The sequence below is a fragment of the Megalops cyprinoides genome, chromosome 10 (assembly GCF_013368585.1).
Source record: "Megalops cyprinoides isolate fMegCyp1 chromosome 10, fMegCyp1.pri, whole genome shotgun sequence".
Lineage (NCBI taxonomy): Eukaryota > Metazoa > Chordata > Actinopteri > Elopiformes > Megalopidae > Megalops > Megalops cyprinoides.
Genome location: NC_050592.1, coordinates 19,477,570 through 19,501,507, shown reverse-complemented (window position 1 = coordinate 19,501,507; position 23,938 = coordinate 19,477,570). Strand labels below are relative to the sequence as shown.

The window sequence follows — 23,938 nt, the reverse complement described above, 5'->3', positions numbered from 1 at the left end:
CCACTCTAACATACAGTGTGTGGTTGACCACATACAGTATAGTATAGTATAATGTCACTCATTTCCATATCAACACATCTGGAAAATACACATGAGCAAAAGCAATAATGTGGTAACTCAGGCAAAAAACACTGGCCATGTTAAATAAACAAAGAATAAGAAAAAATGTTTTTAAATTAGAATTCTATTAGTATTAGTATTAGTATTAGTATTAGTATTATTATTAGGATAGATGCTCTAATTTGACCTTTATGCCACCTTAACTTACAATGTACTGGTTGATCTTAACAAGCTTCATTTCATTAGGTTTATAAAATATAATTTTATATATTATATATTCTTTTATATTATTATATTAGTTTTGTAATATTAGTATATTATTTGCTGATGTTAATAAGGATTATCTTCATGATGAAAAAATGTCAGCCTAAGTCTGTACGTCTCTGTATAGCTGCTTCTGTTCAGATTGTCTCAGTTACAGTCAAGGGGTACTGTCACTAAGGCCGTCCTTCTCAGTGAGATGGGTGGGACTCATACTCACAGCATCTGCCCAGTGGACACACAGCTGCCCCAGTTCCTGTCTGGAGAGGTGGCAAAGCTGCAAGATGCTCTCTCTGTGCTCGTGGCTGGTGTAGGCCGAATCTGTGAAGTCCTCCGTCAGTTCCACAATGCGATCCAGCATGGTAGCTAGACTATCCCCAGGCAGGGAATACAGCTCCTCCCTCAGGCCCTCCACCTTAGCCTGTCCAGGGACATGGGGGGTTGGAGAGGGAGAGCATTCAGGAAAATCCCAGGATGCTGTAATCTTGCATAGTGACCAAGGATGAATACACACTAAACAAGCCAAGGCATGAATAGCCTCCAGACTGCAAATTAACACAGTGGACGAAGGTCATAGTGTAATGTTAGTACTGAGGATGCTGTAGAGAGCAGATTGCCATAAAAAGACGGCGCTTTCTCTTGACCACAAACATGAGACTGAAGAGGAAGAACAGCCTTCTTCCATGTCTAAATGTGCTGTAGCCCATGGTATATCAATTTTCATTTTGAACATAATTTGCCATGTCAGACAGCTGCTCTTGTTGAAAAGAACAATGTATCATGGTACTACAAGCTTAAGAACAGATTCTTATGCAGATCCATACAAAGGAACAACGTTGAGCCACTTACCCTTTCACTCCAACCCTGGCTCTCAGACAGACTCAACATGAAGTGAGTTGAAAATCCAGTCAGAACATTGTGTTCAGTTCATTCTATGGTTCATTGACACCCACACTGTAGTCAAAATGTTGTTTGCATAAAATCACTTATTGAGAGTTTTTTCACTTCTACACTGCACCTGAAAAAATCACCATGTACACAAGCATTTCTTTTGAATCAGTTCCTTGTTCTGCCTCACCTTGAAGTCCCTGATCTCCGAGTAGATGCTGATGGGCAGGACGTGGGCGTCTGTGCCCGTCCGGGTGTCAGTCACGATCCGGATGACCAGCTCCAGGGCAAAGCGCATGCGCTGGAAAACTGCGTCCTTGTTGATGCGCGCAGACTCGCAGTCTGGGTGTCTGAGGCAGGTCTGCAAAGGGGTAACACACACATATCATGGAGGGGACGCTAAAACCTCACACACTCACACTGTGGAGGGGACACTAAATCTTACATGCTCACATCCAAATTCGCATTCATGAGAAGCCCTAAAACCACTTTTCACATGCTCACATTCATGACCAACCAAAATGTTACTCTGAAATGCTTGGATTTATGAGTAGCTAAAACATACCAATCACACACAGAACACAGGCTTCACCAACACAACTCAAAACAAATTTCCTACAGCTATATGATTCAAATCCCATCAGAATATCAAAGACAAAATCAAACTCCAGATGAAATACCTGACACTACAAGCATTGTTCACAAAACCTTTTAAATAATGCTTCTCAGAGGGTTGCTCCTAAGATAGACTATTCTTTGGGGAACCTCTGAAAGGTTCAGGGATATAACAAATGCAATAGAATATAATAAAAGCTCTCGATGAGTTCCCTGAATAAACACACAAGCAATCCCTCTTATGGTGACACTATGCTGATGATTACAGCACTCATTTTCCACTCACTTTGGAGGCTGTGAGTAGCATCATGGTGCACTTCTCCAGCACAGCACGGGCAGCAGCCATGCGGGCCTTTTTCTTCTCATCCTTCAGATCCTGAGGAGAGGGCACAGATCTTCTACTCTGAGTGTCCCCAGCGCACAGACACGGACACAGACAGACTGACAAACATGGAAACAGACAAGTAAAGGACAAAAGCACACACGCACCCGCACGCATGCCTGCCTGCACACACGCGCGCGCACATGCACACACACACACACACACACACACACACACACACACACACACACACACACACACACACACACACACCCACACACACACACGTGCAAACATGGACACATAACTCTTCAAATACAGACACATACAGCCAATCAGGCACACACACATAAACTAATACACAGGTATGCTTAAGGGCATTTATACACACAACTGCTCTGAGCTGTTCTGTTCTAGGTGAAAGGTGGGGGATATTTTGATCTGATTCACACTGATGCCTGAATTAATTTTACACTGTGAATCTTGAAGGTCTTACAAACACAGAGTATGTAATTGGGCATGCCATTTATTGCTGAAAAAGACAGAATCCTTGCAATAACATACAATCACAGCTTAAGATTTAAAATGACTGCATAACTGACAGCAAATGTCAATATCTCCAAAATGTCAAACTAGCCATATTATCAAATAACAAGGAAGAATCATTGCACACTGTGTTTATGATTTTCCTGTATAGACCCATCATATCACGATGAACTCAGTTTCGATCCCTCTGCCTATGAAATTGGCACTTTCAGTTGCAAGACTCAAGACAGAAGCACTGCACACAGAGATGAGTGATTCCTCCATTCTCAGAGTCAGTGGGAACAAAGGAGATGAGATTATCTTTTATGACACCATGCTGTGACAGCTTCAGCACACTGGCTGAAGCTGCTGCTGTCAAAGTGCATTGTAGAGAAACCAACACAGAGATACGTTTTGGCAAAATGAGCTGACATAACATGGAAAATGCTCTCACACCTGCAGGTACTCTTTTGTCTGCTTCTCCCACCGTCACTGTGGACAGAGGGTCAAACACACCTCGCATAATTCAGTGATGTTACGATTATAGGAGAAGATGAAAGTTTTAGCAAAGTCTGGTTGATTTATTATTATTCTCCATTCCAGAGGGGGAGTTTAGGGTACCTCTGTTCCAACAGAGGGAGAGGTTAGGGTGCCCATTCTCTGATAGAGGGGGAGGTTAGGGTGCCCATTCCCTGATAGAGGGAGAGGTTAGGGTGGCCACTCTCTGATAGAGGGGGAGGTTAGGGTGCCCAATCTCCGATAGAGGGGGAGGCTACGGTGCCCATTCTCTGATAGAGGGACAGTTGATGGGTGCCTACATTCTGCCTGTCTCCTGTCAGATGTGCAAACTCCACCATCTCGTTCCCAAACTGGCTAAACATCTGGACAAACTCTTGGAAGCTGCACACTCTCTCCAGCTGCTCTAGGGTGATCAGTACCTGCAAAGGAAACAAAACCAGGGGTCACAACCAACATCAACCAATCTCAATAATGACTACATTATTGTAAGTAGTTTGCTTTCCAGGAAAACCAGTGATGAGCATCTTTCTAGGACACAGACTTGTGTGACTTCTGTCTTTGTGGTTTGTCCTGCTTCGTAAATTAGTTGACCAATGAGGCCAGAGGACAAATGAAAAAATGGAACATCTCAGAAATGGGCTACGGATTATAATTCTCACCACACCTCTTTGACATTTATTTAACCGATGGAAGAACAGACGCATAACGTCCTCTCCAACAGTAATTACAACTTCTTAGCATGCTCATTTCCTCATCAGCCATCCAGCTGACTGATTAAAGCTTCCTACGGAAACATTTTTTCAGATGATGCAATTCATATGTCAAATAAATCATTGAAGTGGAACTATGGGGATTATGTGAATAACGTAAGAGTTCATGGAGTGATTGTGAATCACAAGGAATCTCTCTGTCAGGTCTCACTTCTCATCATTAATGGACTTCCTTCCTGACTATTCCACCCATTATTCCACTAAATCACATTATCTCTGCAGTGTTCTTTGTAAATGTATAATGTGTACAGGGCAGACAGGCAGAGGTGGCCTAAAAAAGCAAACATTCACAGAAAGCTTTACTTAGGATGTCCAGCTTCATTATATACCACAGGTCGTGATGACCTTGAACAAATGACTGTCCTGATGTTGTTTTTCTTTAGACCTCCTATAAAAGAAATGTTCGCCCCTCTGTCATAATGTGACCTGAACTGGTATGCCCCTCTGTTCTGGCAAGCTCAGTCTGATATCTGAATCATTTTTTTGGAGTATGATTATAACTTTGAGAGCAGTGAGGAGAAGTGTGTTGTTTTATGTTGGACTCCCAAAATGACATGTGACTATCCAGAATACTGAAAAAGCTGCATTTCTTCCTGAAGACACACGGTAAGAGCTGCATGATCCATTTCAATGTAAACATACTGCTTTCATCACCATCTTAGAACTAATGGCAGTGCTTCAAATAATCTGCCTGAGAACACTTACAGGAAAGATCTGAGACAGGATCTGACGAGATATCTCAGGAGATGCTCTCCTCTGAACTCAGTAGAATTGTATGCCCCTCAATGATAACGGTTTCTTATGCTATACAGTGGTACTTATCTGATGAAAATAATTAACACAATTATCATTCTTAAAATGTCAAGAACTAGATAGAGAAGGCATGCCATTATTAGGCATGATGTCTGTTTAGTTTCTTATGTCTGTTGTTTTCTGTGTTTAGCTGTGTGTTTTTCAAACTTGACCACGTTGTATGACTGCCTGAAGACCATGTGGAGGATGATATGGGGTGATGGTTTTTGGGTAAGAGCAGGGAGCTGGTGAGGCAGTGTGAAGTGTTTGGTTAGGTGTGTAGAGATAGTGAGGATATACGTGCAGAGATGGTATGAGGTGATGTGTAGGTATCACTGTGTTGCCGTGGTGGAACCCACTTTGTTCCGGGAGGTGACGATCTGTTTAACAACGATGCGGTCTGCCAGCACCAGAACTTTGGTGACGGAGGACAGTAGCATCCTGGCGGCCTTCACCATGCCTGTCCTGTCACTGAAGATGGTGCTCCACCCGTCTGACTCTGGCTTCTCAGCGTTGGCTACCTCTGTGAACCTGGCAATGGCATCTCCTAGAGACAGAGCCAAAACATCACACGCACATGCAAACTACCAACAGGCTTTGTATTGCCTTTACAGAGTCTTGTCCTGGCAAGCCCTACACTGTGTGTGTTACAAAGGCATTGTCTGCATTTAAAAAACACAAGCCAGTGAAATAACATGGCTGTTTCATTTAGTTTAGATTTTATCACAAAGGAATGGGGCTCGTTGGCAGGGATGCTGCTATATTTGTTTTTGTTAGGGAAGGATTCCTATTCACATAGCCAACACTTTCAAAGCAGCCTGATTACATACTGTACCATGTGATAATTACATGTTTGTTATTCAGCTCTGCAAAAACAAATAGGGAAAATTGTAATCAATTGTAATGTGCTGGGGACAAAAGAGGCTATCAGACCTTAGACCATCATATATTCACTAAATAAAGGGAATGTCATAAACTTTGGGTTAGATGCACTGTCATTTCTTGTATGATTATTCAATCAAGTAATGGTACATGATTGGATAATCACACATGCTAAATACATCTAATGGTCCTGTACATGAGAGGGTCTGAGTCCATAACCATGTGATTCAGAGAAGCTTCCACATTAAAACCTATCCTTTAGATCCTATGGTCTAATTTGATTTTGTTGTCACCGATAACAATGCCAGATATATGATGACTCAATCTTTCATTTTACAGATTTGGTCATCATATCTGGCAAAGTTCAAAATAACTGGACTAAAAATGTAGTTCAGGATTTGATTTCATGTTTGATTAAAAACTACTATACAATGGCATGATGGCCAGAATTTTAGCCTACTGACTCCCAGACCCTTTACTACAAATCTTACTACAAAAGACTATCTGAGCCAAGGACATTGGGTTCTATTGCTCTCACGAATATGCCTCATTTCAGTTTAATGACTCAAACAAAGGAGATCAGCAAATAATCAGTAATGTGTTCATGTCCTTTACAAAATCAGTTTTGACTGAATGTGTTTAAGAAGAACAGATTACATTCTTTCTGATGATACTTGAAAATGTGGTCAAGACCTCAAAAGATCTTCAACCATGTGATCAAGAGTAAGTGAAAAAGATCTTACCAGTACTGCCCTTGTGTTTCATATAGTACGATGAAAAGAGTTTCAGTAAATTTAAGATACTCCAGCAGAGATAATCAGTCTTGGCCAAACAATTAAGCCAGTTTATCTGTGGTAAGCGTATATACACCGCCATATCTTCATTTTCTGAAATGTTGATGTTGATGGAAATGAAAACAAAGATATATTCCTTCTGATGGAACTTTGATGTTTTCTTTATTAAATATGGTTTATAAGATTTTTATAGTTTCAGACAATGGCAAAATGAAGAAGGGTGCCTTGGTTTTTTATTACCTTTGAGGCAGCACTTAATATTGCACCAACATAACCCTTTCCCATCATTTCTGTGTAGCAATTTAAACATTGAAACAACTAGGAAGAACGCGGGCTTTCAGAGAAAGACGCATCCTTCAAACAGCACTCTGGTGTTTTGTTGTAAAGTTTACAGCCATTGCTTTTTGTTTTCCCCCTTTCACCCTTAGCAGCTGTAGTTCTTCCGTTTGACCACATGAGGCATACACAGTAACTTGACTTGTTACCTGAGGCTTACTGTTTCGATAGCTGTGAAGAGCTTTGCTGTTCTGACCTGTGTAAAGTACTTAACCCAAATTCCTCCAGCAGATTATCCACACAAATGGAGACTGAGTAAAAATGTAAACTTCTACCACGTAAGCTGTCCAATATGAGTCTCTCTAGTTAGCATATACGTAACACTGACAGATATTATTCATTATTATTTAATGTGTAAAGTCTCCTTCTTAATGCAAATATGCTGTGAATTCTGACAGCAGCTGTCCAGTGATCCATCTGGCAGCGCACAGCTAGTGCCGGAAGCTGTCACACGCTCCCGGTCTGTCACACGCTCGCTGACGTCAGCTGACGCAATGCCCCCTCGGACTCGCCAGGGCATTTCTGTCCCACAGGGCGAGGGGGGCAGGAGAGAGCTCAGCTGCGGTTTTGGCGGACTGGGTCACCTCAGGACAGGCTGATTCAGCAGCTGAGCGCAGAAAGGGGAACGCTAACAGAGCGACCGCCACTTCATTATCACCCTGTTAGCACAGTGTTCGCTCCCACACCAACCTGGCAGCAGGGCACCAAACAGGAGAGCACACATCTGCAAGGTGGGAAGCTAAGGGGGAGAAGCCACCTCTTCGGAGAAATACGTGCTGCTGAAAAGTCAGTGATACATCTGACTGCTCGGTATGATACACGACGTCCTACTTCCCAAACAGATATTCAGTGCTAGAAAATGTCTCTGCCACTGCTGAAGTTCAATAATGCGTTCTGATTTTCTGATTTCTATTTCATTATGAATGTCATGAAAGGGCATGGCTGAAGACAAAAGCATCCATAGTTAACACAGCAACATGGACAATGCTTGCCCCACGTCTGGCATACAGTGCTAGAGATAATGGTCCTACAATCAGGAAATTAAAGGTTCGACTCCTAGATGTCATTGACTGTATTAGTGTGCCCCCCAGCAAAGCACCCAAACTGAACTGCTTCAGTAAATTCCAGCTGCATTAGTACATAATGTATCAAATTAAGAAAAAAAGCTCCGGTGTGTTAGCTGTGAGTAAAGGGTGCTTCCAAAACATAACTCGTTATAAACGACATGTGTCAAATGTAGAAGTCAAATATACTGTGGGTTTTCTCCCATGTACTGAGACCAGATCTGTGTACTCTTTCTCTGTGTGATGGTTTGGGTTAAGATTACAGTTGGGTAACCTGACCCTGGATCAGTTGTTGGGGAAACAAAATACCAGTCACTAAGTGCCAGACCTTGCCACTCACCATTTACAGCCTTTGGAAAAACCCTAGATGGAGCATTGTAACACTTTAGGTGGGCGACCATTTTTTGAATGGCTGAGTGAATGAAAAATATGTAATGTAGTCTTTAGAGAAATAAAACAACATATAAGGTAAGGCGAAATTCCTGGTAGTGACCTAATGTGTCGTCTCTTCGGCAAAACAAAAAGGGCTTTAGTTTGCGTTTCAACAGACATACTCATTCTCGCACACATCTAAGAAAACACACACGCACGCAAGTGCTCACAAATAAAGTCAAAGAAAGATCACCACTCTCTGAACAGCTCAATCAAGACTAATTAACAGAGAGCTCAGCTGGAACGAAAACCAGCACAGACGTGCCAAGTTTGAAAAACACCAAGGCAGACAGTAGTAAACGCTTCCTGCTGTCTGTGGAGAGGGGGCCCGGACAGGCAGATGCTCCCGGAGAAGCTCTCACTCTCCCATCTGGTCTCAGCGGTGTGTCTTACCCGCGCGGCGTGCCTCGGAGCACGCCAGGCTCATCTCCTCCTTCAGCTCCTGGTTCTCGGCGGCGATGGCCTCGCCCACGGCGACGAATCGCCCCACGGCCACGTTCACAGCCTGGCCGACCCTCTGGAGGGCCTGCAGCGTCCGCTCGGATTTCTTCAGCTTGTCCTTGTGATTGATCAGGGTTGTAATCTGAAACAAACAAGCAAACACACATACCGTTTGAAAGCCTGTGCGGGCTGAAACAAACCATGACCGCCATGACCATCCCCATTCTTGCAGGCCTAGGCCCATCCAATCAGGTCCACAAGCTGGAAGGCCAGAGGGCCCCGTGACCAAAGAATACAGGAATTCACCCCTGAAAGTCAACATTGCTTTATTTTGCTACATGGCATAGCAGCAAGGCATTCAGCAAGGAAAGCATTAAACCTTAAAAGCTGTGTTAAAGTGTGGCCCAGCCAACTATGACACAACAATGTGCAATGCACTATGGATGTAGTAAGTGATCAACCATATTTCTGAGTCTGAGAGTTGCTCCTGTAATAATCATCTCATCCACACAACACTACCCAGGCCAGGCCTGTCTCAAATTGAGCACTTGGGTCTGTGTAACTGCAGCCTGATCCTTCCCAACAGAGGGCAGAAATCAACTGTAAAGCCTCAGAAGCTTCCCAACATGCAGAGTTAGTAGTACAATTGCCATAGAGACCAGCAGGAAGGTATGAACAAAATCAGGCTCTGTCCTTGGAGGTTCCTCCACTCCAGGCGATGTATGGAGCAACCGCAAGTATGAGCAGGGCATGTTCTGAGCAGGATGACTTAAGTGTGACCTAGACTTTTGAAAAGGTGCTGTCTCAGTGAGAGAGCCTGGTGCAGTGTAATGTAACCTGTGCCAGACAATCATTCATTTTTAAATGAATGTTTAAATAACTGAAGCTTCAGACCCACTCAAATATTTTTGCAAAACATTGAAAATATATTGAGAAATAGACCTGACGGCAAGTTATTATTTGACTTCACCAAGCACACTGACAAGCTGGCCCTTACACAGCAATTTATAAATGTTTGTCATGTCTAAGCACTTAAGCACTTATTTTCCCATAGGTTCCTTTAATGCAAAGTTTTGACAACGTTAAAAGCACAGATATAGAGTTATTAGGTGACTAATATGTTGACTGAATAGATATTCATGAAGAAGAAAGTTGTGGCATGGTGGATCAGCCTATTCCACATTCCACATGCAGTTGAGGCTTACCACTTTTTTAAATGAATATTCATTTGAACAGTTTTGCTTTGTTGGGTACCAGAAAGCTCAGAGCCGAAGGTTGAAAAACTCCGCTTATAATGCCTTCTCTTGTTTATTGTTTACTACTATACTTTTTATTTGGTTACTGTTGCTTAGTTACTGTGGTATAAACTTGGACCCACTGCTGTACAGAATTGATGCTGTTGAGAAGATAAATATTCATTTGATACAGGGGAGAGGTTGTGTGCCTCATTCCAGGTTATTATCCATGATTGTAATCAAATGCACAGACAGACAATAAAAAGAAAAGAAAAAAGAAATATAAATAAATATACAGTACATGGGAACAAACAGCCTGCACACTACTCTAATGCTCCCAAAAACTAAATATCTATTTGTCCTTGTTCTACAGGGACCTCAGGTTTATAGTAATAGCTTTTTTTGATTGTATATTTTGTTACTGCACATACCAAGTAGATTTGATGTGCATATTATTATTTCCAATAACTGAAATATATATTTATCTACACACTCTTATCATGACAAACCCTTACTTGGCACCAATACCAGCCCTACCTCCCTGCACAGACAAATCCACTGACTGTCTCAGCCTACAATTCATCTTGAATTCCAATGCAGGCCCTTTGAGAAATAGCTTTGCTGCAGGTTGAAGAAGCGTGGAGAAAGGCCACACTGCGAGTCACCAGGGACAGACCAGCTCAGACAGGAATCAACTCTTTATTAACCACCAATTAATTTCCCAGACTCAGGAAAAGCAAGCCTTTGGCACCTATTCACCAGGCCCCCTGCTTAGCACTAATTAGAACCATCAATAATTTACTGACCAAGCCAATTACTCGCCCTGCTGTAATTATCATCTCTCAGCAGGACACAGTACAGAGGCTGGAGATGCATTTGTGTTGGCTGGACGCACAGCTGCCAGGCCATGCCCTCTCCCTCACAGGAAAAGCAGCAGGAGGCAGAGCGGCACAGCTGGCTCCAGCAGTGGACATCTGGTGGTGTTTGATGCACCCTAAATTCTTCGATTTGTTTTGGTTTCCCTGAGGAGAAAAATCAGATAGCATCTCTGTCTTTGAATTGACTGTGGCCTGCTCAGAATAAATAGAACCGATTTGGACTGCAGGCATAAATGAAGGGACACACTGTGAATCAGAGGCAGGAGACTAAACTCCATTATCCATAAACTCCATACATCCCTCTAGAGTGAGTATCCCAGGCTAGCTCACTGAAGAGACATCAAATGAGCATCACAGAGGGTACTACTAACTGCTAACTCAACATTAATGTCCAAACAGTGCCTCCTTTCTGTTACCCTGCTAAAGTCAAGCTGCCAATGGACAGTCGTTATAACCGCCTACTTCCTGTTTCTGCACTCAGCATTATAAATGAGACTCAGCATGGTGGGAAGTGTGGCATTTTAAGGGCTAAAATGTCATCCCAGGCTGGCATCAATGCAAGAAAGTTAAGAGGCAGCCTCGTCTAAAGTGATTTTTAACCCTACCCCAGACATGTAATGTTTAGTGCCAAAGTGCAGTGAGGCTCAACAACTCTAGCTATTCCATCCAGGTCTGGAACAGGCCTGAAACAGAACCTAGGATGACCCATGCCACACTCAGGCTAAAAGCAGTACTATTCATTCAGGAAAACCAGAGGAGTGAAAAATAGCTAAAGTTAAAGTTAACTGTAAGTGAACCTAAATTTGAATAGGTCAGGATGGGTTGAACAAGGTTGCTTATTTTGAACACATCTGCTTCTGGCATCTGCAGCCACTGCCTGTTGGGCACTGGAACAAGGCTTCTGCTCTTACAAAGTGTCTCTCAGGGGGAAGCAGAGCGCTTCAGCTATCCTGCAGAGCCACTGCGTTTAATAAAACCGGTCGTTTAAATGAGAGAGAGGTTGGCAGTGAGTTGCACAAAAAGTCAGAGATAAGGAGAGAGAGGGACAGAGGGTGGGAGAGAGATGGAAATGGGGGCGGGGCACACATGACAGACAGAACCATGGTGCCTGCTGGAATCGTATCTCTGACTTCCTCTCAAAGAGAGATTAGTGTACAGACATTATGCAGTGTGTCAACAGATCTGAGGCGGGGAAGAGAAACACAATATTGACACATCCCCAGGAGGTCACAGTGCTTCCTGCTGGAGGGGCTGGCAGATTCAGTATTTAGATTAGGGCTCTTGCCACCTTTTTGTACTTTTAAGAAACAACATCACTACCATACTGAACTTGTTTCCAAATTCTACCAGTCTTTAGCGCTGAATCATGATGCAGATCAGTTGAAAGCCTGATCATGCTGACACAGGATCTTCGTGTATAACCAATAATGGTAACTTCATAAACAAAAGGACTGCTTCTGATGCTTTGAAAATATAATAAAAAAGTAATACACCTTTTTTGACTTCTAAAAAAGTCAAAGGAAGGACGTCAACTGGGTGTTTAGTGCAAAAATTACACTGGAACAAAAAATGTCATGCTATAAATACAAATTATTTTTAAATGGTCTTCAGTAAAATGAAACCTTTGCTCTTTAATCATCTGCCTTGCCAGCAATGGTTTGGAGAATACGAAGGGAGCTTCAAAACATTGGCCTTGAGAGATCACATAATACACAGCTTTGTTTCAACAGGTCCAAAGAAATTTGAGATCTAAGTCCTACATGAAAGAAATGCCTTTTTGTTAGAGCTAATAAAAACACAGAAACCATTTGGGAAGAGCACTTGAACACCTGTCCCCTGGTTCCTCCTTCTACAGTCCTGTTTACCCTGCATGACTGGAGTCTGATAGACAGACGTTAAGTGCTCCATTAAGTACATAAAAAACAACGTCTGCCCTTAATACCAAGCTGTCCACATGTCAGGATGAAATTTAAATTGCAACACAAACACTGAATGACCAATGGGAACAAAGCTGGTAGTAATGAGCTCATAACTTTATAAACACTGAAGGTTTGGGGTGTAAGCTGGGGTGTTAGCAATGACATCAGTGGGAAATCGGCACTCTGGTTTCAAACTTTCATGACTGGGAATAAATAGAAGTTGGCCAAACTGGAAACAGAGTTGTGAGTGACAGCGGACGCCCTCTGGAAGCGTGTGTGTCGTGACTTGCGTGGGTTCCAGCCAAAGATAAACATACAACTCACATCTGTCACTGCAACTTAGGAAATGACCTAGAGCAAATCACACTTTATAAATACCTTAGTCTGAAGTAAATTTAACAGAGTAACGCCCCCACCAATTGCATTAGGCTACACTTTCAGACAAGTCAGAACTCTGAGGCAAACAGATGGACAAGACACACAAACAGGGCACAAACAATGACTATGTCTCGTGTCTCTGATCACAAAAAAAGCAGTACCACTACCACTAGGCCTACCACTAAAAGCACCACTCCAAATACATTTAATGTATGCCGTGGAACTGAAGAGAGAATTCCATGTATATACCCATTTAAGATTATGAACTGAAATGAATCCCTGAGATTCTAGATCGGCTTTTCAGTGAAATGTAAACTTCATTCATATTTCCTGTCATCATGTTACTGCCAAACTCACATCACAGCACAATGATGCAGCTTTGCCACCAGGACAATTTGAAAAGGGGGGTCTTTATTCCCTCCAAATAAGTACTCCTATTGAGCAACTACTCCTATAAAATTCTCCAAATGTATTGTCTCCCTATGTCTAAAACAAAATCCTGGGGGTCAAACAGTTTTACAGGTTTTACTTTAAAAGAGTAAAGAGCTGGGTAGTTCCCAAACTCCATACTGAATTTGTGAAGCAATACTGCATCATGACTATCATGGCTGTTATTTGTAGAAGTGAGGAAGTAAAGGCCTGCAGCCAAGGCCTTAGTATAGGCAACACAAAACCTACAGGTAAAGACTAAGTACTCCTGAGGCCTGCAGGTAAACACTGAGTATTCCTGAGGACTACTGATATGTACAGAGCACTACTGACAAGTAAACAGCTCCCCAGAAACTCAGAGGTGCCCGAGTGGTTGACATGCATGCACTGTGATACCTCTGTACTTGTTCAGGTCTGAAACCAAAGCTCCTTAGTGACAGCAGACATTGTGAATGCCAGTGACTGTGCTGGTTGGAATGTTAATCTTCTTATGGTTATGCCTGGTACGATTCAATGTGTGTTTGGTGGGGGGGACAGTACTTAATGAGGACGTAAGTTTAAGGAACAATGGAAGATGGATAATGGGATATTCAGATCGCTGGAACATCCAGCTTATTAAACCTGCTGCGGGCTCCATCACTAAAGCCTCACAGGGAGAAGTAACAAAGGTGGTAGTATTTCACACAGTGTCTTCTCCCACTGTTCACTCCACAAATAACACCACAGACTGGCTAGTGGCAAGTTAGTGTATATCCATGCGGTAGAGGAGGCTGAAGCACACGTGGAAAGTATCACTGCACTAACGAAATGCATCAAACACAGAATACAGACAAACCCGTCGTTTCTTTGGCTCCAGAATGGCCTTGGGAAGAATGTATTTAAGTACAGAGAACTCATTACAGAATTAGAACCCTCTAACATTTAAATTAATTAATTTTCTAAATTTCTCTATAGTTTTTACAAGTAATGTCAGATGTCTATTCGTGTAAAGAAGGGATGGACAGTGATGTGGCAACAACAGATACTGTAGGTAAGCTCAGGGATCCCAAGACATCTCAGGTAACAGATATACACTAACGTTTGTCTCAGCCTGAGAATGCAGGCAGGACAAATAGTAAATTAATTTGGTGAGGAATGCAATCCTATTAGATAAGCATATTAGATTTCCCTGGGGCAGCACATATCACTGTAGGTGGTCTTCCTTCAAAACATAAATCTATTAACATATTTAAGGACAGCTGGGATATATCTCCATTCTTCCCCCTTCCATCAAAAACCTAAATTGTATCTTCTCACATCTCATCTTACTGGAAAAAAATTCAAGGTGGGAAATCCTCAGAAAATCAGCCTGCCTCAACTTGTTATGAAGAAGCCACACAAATTTCAAAACACTCTGTGGAGAGTATTCTCCACAATGAAAAGATCTCTGCTTCAACACAATGTGAGGGCAACATCAGGCACACAGCCTCACCTCAAAAAGGGGCGTCGCACTGTACATGAAGCAGCTGTATATTAAACAGAAAATCCCTTCATTCATCAGTGGTCCTGTTCAAAGCCGTCTCAAACTTACTAGATCTCTGTCAGTGTGGTAACATGCCCACTGTATACCGCACATACTCAGGAACAGTGAGTGGAGTTTTGGTGTGGGCAGCAGTGTAGCGCAGTGGTAAGAAGCAGGGCTTGTAACCGAAAGGTTGCTGGTTTGATTTCATGATAGGGGCACTATGGCTGTACCCTTGGACAAGGTACTTAACCCACAATTGCCTCAGTAAATATCCAGCTGTATAAATGGATGACATGTAAAAACTGAAACCCATGTAAGTCGTCCTCGATAAGAGCATGTGCTAAATGATGATAATGTTTTATAATGTCTTGGGCATTGAACACATTATGGTCAGCGTGCATGTTGTAAAATGATTCATGTTCAGCTTTGAGTTTGGGACCAAGAATACAGTACAATGCTGAAGTACCGTCAGGAATTAAAGGTTATGAGTGGTACCCATGATCAAGACATCCCATGAGGACACATTCACTCCCCTGATGGACAGTCATGGCCATCCTCTTACAGAAGCTTTTCAGACAGACATGATTTACAGCTTTACAACACTAAGCAATCAGAGTGAAAATGGCTTTCCAGACACAATTTAAGGGCTGAATGTCCAGTGCAGACATCTGTACAAAATACTATATACTTTGCAAAAAGGAAGACGTAATGTAGGTTTGAAATTTAAAGCAGTCTATCAAAAATGTGCACACTGCTGACAAAAGATTTACACAGACTGGCAGAATCCTATTAGGAATTGGAAGGAAAATGCAGCACATTTTAGTACATCTGGATTCAACAGCCTCACACACATGTAATGAAATATAGTTGATGTAATGTAGTGCATAGAAATTCATTGGATAGACTAAGATATCAAACTAGAAATGGGATGGAACTGCATTCCAAACTACACGTCAAAGTGCGTATCAACCCAGTTAAAATACCAGTGCTTAATATCTCCACCCCCTTAACGCTTAACACTTCTTAAAAATAGTTCTTCCAACAATTAAAATAGTGTAAATCCTATCAAAGTCTGTGCAGTCATGGCAACCAGACACTTATACCAGAATAGAAAGAACAGATATCATTCATCTCCAGTGTGAAGTGTCCTTTTTTCTGGGTGCTGTATTTACAAGAAATGCATATTCATAAAAAAGCTAAAAAAAAAAATCAGACATCTGAAACCACAACCCATCAACATGCACACATGCTGATCAACCCTGAGGTTGATATTGGCTGTTTCCTCCATTTTGCCTGAGTGCAGGCAGTGATACAGTGTATTATACCAAACCCTACTCCCACATGTGCGCTGGTCATACTGCAGATGACTCTACAGAAACAGATGGCAAAAATGTAACCTTTAACTAAAGGAACAAATGCTGAGCTGTTTCAAAATAAATGCATGACCTTTTCCTCTCCAACAAAACATTGTCATATGACAACCACAACTAATGAAGGCGGTGCTGTCAGTAAAACATGTGCTGTAATCCACACAATGTGGTTCTTAATAGGTTATAGGCCCTAACCTAAAAGACTCCTTTCCTTCCCTGAAAATGATCCTGTAATGTTGATAGAATGGCCACATATAATGACTGTGCCATCATAAGTAGCAGAGAACCTGTTGGTATTAGACACAATCTCACAGCTCCCTGTTCTGCAGCACCGCACAGCACCAGGTACGTTCCCATGTCAACAGTGTAATCTGCTCTGGAATTTTAATTGACAAACTCAGGGTTGTGAGTCAGCCGGTAAACGGACAATGCCGAATTAATCCCACTGCCCTCCATCGTTCTGAGACTGACTCAGGTGCTGAGAATGTTAATTGTGACAGGAACACACATACTTTTCATTGAATTTAGGTGGCAGTGTGCTGTGGTAGTTAGGGAATGAGCTTTGTATCCAGGTTGCTGGTTGCTCCACTGCCGTGGTACTGCAGTATAGAGCAAAGTGCTGAAATTAACATGAATTACCCCATTAAGCAGCAGCCACCTTTAAGCACAAAGTAAGCGATATAAAGGTATACCATACATCTATAGCCTCTATATCACGTCAGAAAAGGGCATCTGCCAAGGAAATAATGCAGCACAATGGAATGTCATACTTACAGTGTTGACACAAAAGGGACAAACCATCAAATGAATAAAAAAAACAACATCAAAATCAACATAAAAATGTACACATGGAGTGGTAGAGTTTGGACACTACGTGCAAAGTAAATCTGATTGCCTTATTGTCTTTTCCTCATCATTTGGCTTTTCTAAGATTTGCCCTCTAAGTGTTCTTTCACATAATACTGAAAATTAACATGTCACAGAACTTTGCATTTTCCTTCTCCAAGTACTTCACCACATATATTCTCCCTCCTGAAGCCCTAACATCTTCAGATGATCAACATGAAGATTCAGATGAAGACATGAACACTTTTAATACCATATGCACAGTGATAATCACCCAAGCAGTGTAAAAATGATACACCAGAAACCAGGAAATTCCAGCAATTACAACAGCATTATGTATACTTCTCCGTAAGTAATCAGTAAAGTGGTCAGGCTTCCATTACACAGTCTAGTAAATCTCTGTTTATAGGAAATAATACATAGATCCCAAAACAGCAACTCAATGGAAAACCATGTTCTTCATTTCATTACCAAATGCTGTGCTGTTGCTGACTTCTCTGATATTGTCCACTAAAGAAATTGAAAGGATATTTGATTGCAGCACTGAGCACTTTGAGGGAGTACTCCATTCCGTAAATCATCCTCAGTTCTTCTTCACGCTTCTCATTCAACTTTGATTCAGCAAAAACTCAGTATGGCTTTAATTAAATTAAACCAATTGCTCCTGTAAAACACAATTTGACTGGAGAAAGACACAACATCAATAAGGTTTCCCAGAAGTTTCCCATTCTGTTACACTAGTAATTTGCTGATCAGCTGCTTTGAGATTCTGCTTTGAGATTCTGTTGAAGTAAGGGTGCATGCCATGATTCCTGGAGAAATGGTGCATACACACTGAAACTGATCCCCAGCTTAACAAAATAGTGTGGTGTATTAGGTCCTAAAAGTGACACCTGTTCCTCTCCTGAGCATCTTATGAACCATGGCTGGTTATCTAGCAGTCCTGATATTTACACCAATGACTGTTCACACCAGGTTTTCAAGAACAGTAAGAGACTGCAAGCAGCCAATTAAATATATCAACCAGAAATTAATATACAAAACAAAATAATGTCCATATATTATTCAAAAAACAACTGTTTTCTGTGAGCTGCTTGTTCCCTTTGCATTGCAGAAAATAACAGCAACAAAGGTGTGTGCATGATGCTGTGCTGGACATGGTAAGCATGGTAAGTGAAAGGAAATGGCTGGGTAGTTTGATAGAAAGAGTTAGCAAATGACTTTCTATGTTTAACTTAATATAGCTGCATCACTGACCAGTGGGCAGCACTGTATGCCAAATCCTGACCTGACCGTGTGGTATCTCAGCTCCTGCTTCTGCAGATCTCTGTTAGCTCAGTTGTACTATCTGTAAGCTTAACTTGCAGTCGGCTTGTTGTGGATTTTCAAGAATCATAATATGTGTCCTAGCTTTAAGTGATGAATTTCAATGATGCCTGTGTGCAGACAGGTCTTGCCCTGTGAGGTGATGACCTCTGACCTTCCTCCCAGTGACCCTCCTGTGGCTTGCCCATTTAAGAAGGCGTGCAGTAATCCTAGGCCTACTGTGGAAAGTAATGAACTGCCTGCATTCCGTGGAATCCCGCTTTGAGGTGAGAGTGTTTTTGTCTGCTGCTGAGAGGGACGGGGAAAACCAGCGCATGCTTTCACTTCTGTGACACAGTGATGTCCCTTACTCCATCAGCAGGCAATGATGCAGACCCATGGACAGGCCACTGAAGGTGTCAGGAACCGTAAGATACAATAATGGCACTATAGTATTGCAGAAACCAGTGCAGTCTGACTGTGCTTCTCCACTCTGGACAGCAGTACTTTATCTGTTCCTGGCTCTGAGAATGGCCTCATCCAGAGCCCTGCCTGCACCGGGGTGCTCTATCTCTGCAATGTCTAAATGTGTGACTGTAAAGTCTCTACGGCATGACTAATGTTAGTAAAAATACCACAAGACACTTTGCTGGCTCTCAAGTGGTAAGCACCAAATGAGAAGGCTGTGCTTTGTCTAAAATGCTGTATTGAATTGAGTTTTACGAATTATGACTATATATAAATGTGTTTTTTGGAAAAATAATTAATGAGAGTGGGAGGCACCTCTTGTAACCTGTCCTTTGGAAAAATGTTAGAGCTTTTGTGATTGCTGTAATCAGACCAACACTCACACATCAATGGGAAATTCATGCAGATTCTGTCATGACTTCTTTACTGAACAGCACAAAAAATGATGATACCACCACATCCCATATCATCCTCTATTCCACATTACACAGAGAGAGGGCCTGTTTCTCCAGTTTATGAACTTCATAATCTGTAATTTTCCAGCTGGCAGTGACAGCACTAAGGACCAGTATACTGGAGGTCCTTGATCAGAGCAGAACACTGATCTGGTGTGGGGGCTGTGCAGATGCGGGATGAGAAGAATGAGGATCATTGAAAAGAGAGGCTTGATGAACCCAACAGTGCAGTATCTGGTGCTTTCAATGGCTAAGTGATTTGAACTGATCAGTGTTACTGCAAACTAAACAGCATGTAGCATCTCCACCAATCATTTTGCTGTCCTCCTGTACTTTGAGCTGTTTGTCAATGACAACATTCGAACCACACACAACTGTCCAATGCTACCAGCAAAACACATGTACCTAAACTACAAAATGACCTTGTAAACAAGTATAAATAGAGAAGAAACATAACTTGCGCTGTGTCAAAGGGATGCTTTTATTTACAGCTATGATACCAAACACTTGCACATGCCCTGGTTTGAAAGGAAAACGCAAGCAATGGGGAAGGAGACGGAATCATGGATCTGTGTCCCAGAGCGACTCTGGAGGACAAGTTTAGAAGGAGGAAAAGGATGCCAGTAAACTGGATCCACTTACGCTCCAGATCATTCTACCATCAGCCGCAGGCTATGAAAGGGTTGATTTACCTCATTTGCAACCTTGGCTGTGGTTTCAGTGGGCAGTATAATTAACCAGGCACGTCAGTAACCCTACACCTGAGGGAGAGAAAATGTCACCTGACAATAGGGGGTGGTGTCATAATGCCGGTATCTGGTGACAGGTTTAAATAGTATGCAAATGTAGCTGTGGATGTGGAACATTCCGTAACCAGCCACACCTTCCACTGGCTGGTGGGGAATAAGGACAAGAACATTCGGCAATGAGATCTCAATACACATAGTCAAATGTCCATAACATACATTTTTACATATTGAAGATATGGAAGAAGGCTGCTGAGGCCAAACAATTCCAGGTGAAATCCTTTAAACACATCTATATTTGTGGACTTTTCCTCTGTGAGTGATCAGGGGGACTTTTGCACATTTTATTTATTCTGCATAACATTATCAGTCCTTTCATTTGTTTGTCATTGTCCAATGGAAGTATCTGAGAAACGAATCATTTTGTTTCTTCCTTTACATGTGTACACCTGCATGTGTGTATGTATACATGTCAGTGGGGTAATTGTTTTAAGCTCTCTGATTAACTGCATGGAATAGGAATGGCACGGAAGCTCGCATGGCAAGTGTACAGCGCTTAACTACTGTTATCAAGTAGGAACCAAAAATACACAGGAGACCTTCGGCTGAGAATAACCGATGGCATTGTGAAACTCTTTTATAAATAGAGCCATGTTGACAGGGCACATAACAACCCTGTCTCTCACCACTGCCCTACCGTGAGAACAATACGGCACTTCTGCCACTGCTCCCTTCTGTAACCATGCGGAGGTTTTCATCACAATAACCACTGTCCTTGATGGAAGTCTCCAAGCTTGCCGAGTGGCTGGTTTGAGGCAGGGGGCTGCGCTTTGTAAAGGGAAAAGCCAAGCATCAGTCTGTCAGTGGCGCAGGAGGCCGTAAATGCCTCTGTTCCGTGCCACTCTCCTAGCTGAATCCAGAGGCACCAGTGGCCATTAGACCCATGGCACCAGTGCTGTACTGAGGGGAAGGGCCCAGCTGCGGACAGGCAAATCTCTATTCAAGACTTATAGATGGGCATTTTAACCATATCTGACAGATCTGATTTGATAGGACCATTTTGTGGCGCCAGAGATCAGACAGCCACATAAGCAAACCCTACTATTTTCCCCAAGCACTGCATGTAACTTCAGCTTTTGTGTAAATAATTACTTTCTGCAAACAGATTAGCATTTTCTAACACTTTCGAACGAGGAAACTAATAATATTGAATTATGTGGTATTTTAAGTAGGGATTGTTAAGATCTTCTTAATGAATACTGATGACAAATAACAAACAAATCTTCATTCTTCTTAATTTCTTTGTTAATTAATAACAACTTGACTATTAGTCCATGTAGATAATTAGTGATCTCATGGTCAAATATCAATCTATGGCCATATATGGACTATGGATAAGACCAATACACGCTTAAAATTAGGCTTCATATGATGTACCGTTACAGGACATATCATAGTTACTGAGGAGGAGCAGCTGTACAGCATTGCACCAATTTTCAAATGAGTAATAAATCTGAATGATAGGTTGCAGCTTACTATTTTTAATGTATTTGGTTAGCAGTAATCTTGGTCCAGGGGCGCTTGCATACCTTACATTTGTACATGTTATCCATTATATAGCTGGTACGTACTTTGCTCAGGGGTCGACGGGCCCAGCTGTTACAGATGACATATAGTGGTTATGAGCTCAGAATCTCACCCATTGCATACCTACTGTACAAAGTTGAATGTGAGAAGGAATGTGTTCTAGCTCCTAGCCCATCTGAGGAATGTTCAACAGGTTATATATTAGGTTACAGAAAGGTAAACAGACTGACCACTGTAAGGAATACATTTAGCGCCTCTTTAAAGGTCACAGATCAGTATTTAGCTCATTTTGCACATAACGAGAAAGGGCATGCATCAGTGTGGAGACTGTAAGTAAGTGTTTGTGACCTGAGGGTCAGGGTTTGAATCTCACCATGGACACACACATAGGCACTTTGAAAATGAGCATGTAGCACCACCTTCTTGGATGAGTTTGTCCCCTAGGCTAGTGTAACCTTTACTGACAGATTTTCCTCTATGACAATGACATCATGAGTAACGCGAGTGACGAATCTGTTCTAGGACCTTCTGGTTTTATAAGTCTAAAACTTAATCTAAACGCCATCATAACACCAAGCCAGTCAGCTTGTAAAAAGTAACACCCCTTCCTGGTTTTGAACCTGCAGCCTAAACCTAGGTTAGGTTTTGGAACCTAACCTAAATGGTTCCCCTAAATCGCTTCATAACTATGAATATGTTGTAGTTCAGCTAATAAAACAAGTCCCAGCTTTACAAAACACTATCAGTTTTGCTCTTATCAGTCTGTTCCTATAGCAGCCAAAGCCACTCTTGTCTTAGACTAGTTGAAGTCTTAAAATAGAAATAATATTCTTGTTTACTTCAGAAAGAAGCTTGTGTAAGACATTGAAAAATTGTGTAAAGGTTAGTATTTTCACATACCTTTGTATTTTATCATTTAATCTGGCTGAAAGCGCCACAAACATATGCATTGACCACATTTCATGCATTTCTAATAAAGTCCGAACCATCATTAGATGATTTTCTACGAAGTCTTTACAAAATGATGATACAGTCAGGAGCTCAAAATTATTTTCGATTTGAACAAACTGTAAACTCACATTCAGATGAAGCTGTTACTGATAACACACTGAACCGCAATTACAGTATTAAGATGAAAGATAGCAGCCTCTGACCGTGAAAGCACATGGCTGCTGGGATGGAGGTGATTACAGACGGGAGTTTCACAGCCTTCTAATTACACATGGAAGGGAGGCGCTGTTAAGTCCTGGGAAAAAATATCACCGGAGGTGTGACACAAGCACATGCCGTTCGGGGGGGTGGGAATGTTCACTGTGTCGTAACAGTCCCCTTTCAGTCACTCTCAGTGACCATCTTTTGCTCTCACAAGAGGGAGGAGAATCTCACAAGTAAGCTGATCTCTGAGTAGTATCCAATCCAAACTTTCTTGCACTTCTGATTGTGGACATCGGTGAGGGCTAGCTTGATATCACGTCTTTAAACCATAAAGGGCAAAGTGAGTCAGTAAAAGGTCTCAAATAATGGGCTAGGAGGACAGGGACACACAGGTTATTGACCAAGTGACATGTCAGTGACTTTTTTTTTGCAGTTTGATGCTGATGTTAAAATTTGACATGTGCCTGTGAAGCAGCAGAACTCCAGACAGTTCAAAATGAGTTGCATCTTCTGGCCACAGATGAAGGGATATTTACTTTCTAAACTAGTCTCATATTTTTTCAATATTTTTCATTGTTGAACATTTAGGATTTATTTGTTTAGCAGATGGTAAGGGCAGGAAGACTTGCATAGCTTGCATATCTTATATTATCCATTTACACAGCTGGACCTTTACCGAAACTATTAAGATCACGGCTATGCTTAAAGGCGCAACAGCGCTGTGCCCCCCTACAACTTTTGGATTACAAGCACAGCACAATGTTACCCCTGAACCCAAAGGGACACGGCACAGAGCAGTGGCTCCTGCTGTAGGAGAATGGTTTCCAGCAACAGGCAGACTTTTAAACGGCTGACTGATTAAAGATCAGCTCAGGTCGTTTTGGTCAGACAACGTGCACAATGACTGCTTTCAAAAAGTGAACTGGGAACAGGCTGCCACAGATGCCCTCCAGGGCTGGCAT

At 42.0% G+C, this 23,938-nt stretch overlaps 1 protein-coding gene across 1 annotated transcript in view; it reads right to left on the bottom strand.

Annotated features, from left to right (window-relative positions):
- LOC118784657 (alpha-catulin-like) overlaps nucleotides 1-23,938 on the bottom strand; it is a 37,293-nt gene that overhangs the window by 10,949 nt on the left and 2,406 nt on the right. Inside the window, exons 2-7 of the mRNA XM_036539015.1 lie at nucleotides 8,654-8,843; nucleotides 5,112-5,299; nucleotides 3,490-3,609; nucleotides 2,111-2,200; nucleotides 1,400-1,570; nucleotides 542-742 (exon numbers count right to left, since the gene is read on the bottom strand). Coding sequence (XP_036394908.1) covers nucleotides 542-742; nucleotides 1,400-1,570; nucleotides 2,111-2,200; nucleotides 3,490-3,609; nucleotides 5,112-5,299; nucleotides 8,654-8,843 — 960 coding nt within the window. The remainder of the gene's footprint in view (nucleotides 1-541; nucleotides 743-1,399; nucleotides 1,571-2,110; nucleotides 2,201-3,489; nucleotides 3,610-5,111; nucleotides 5,300-8,653; nucleotides 8,844-23,938) is intronic.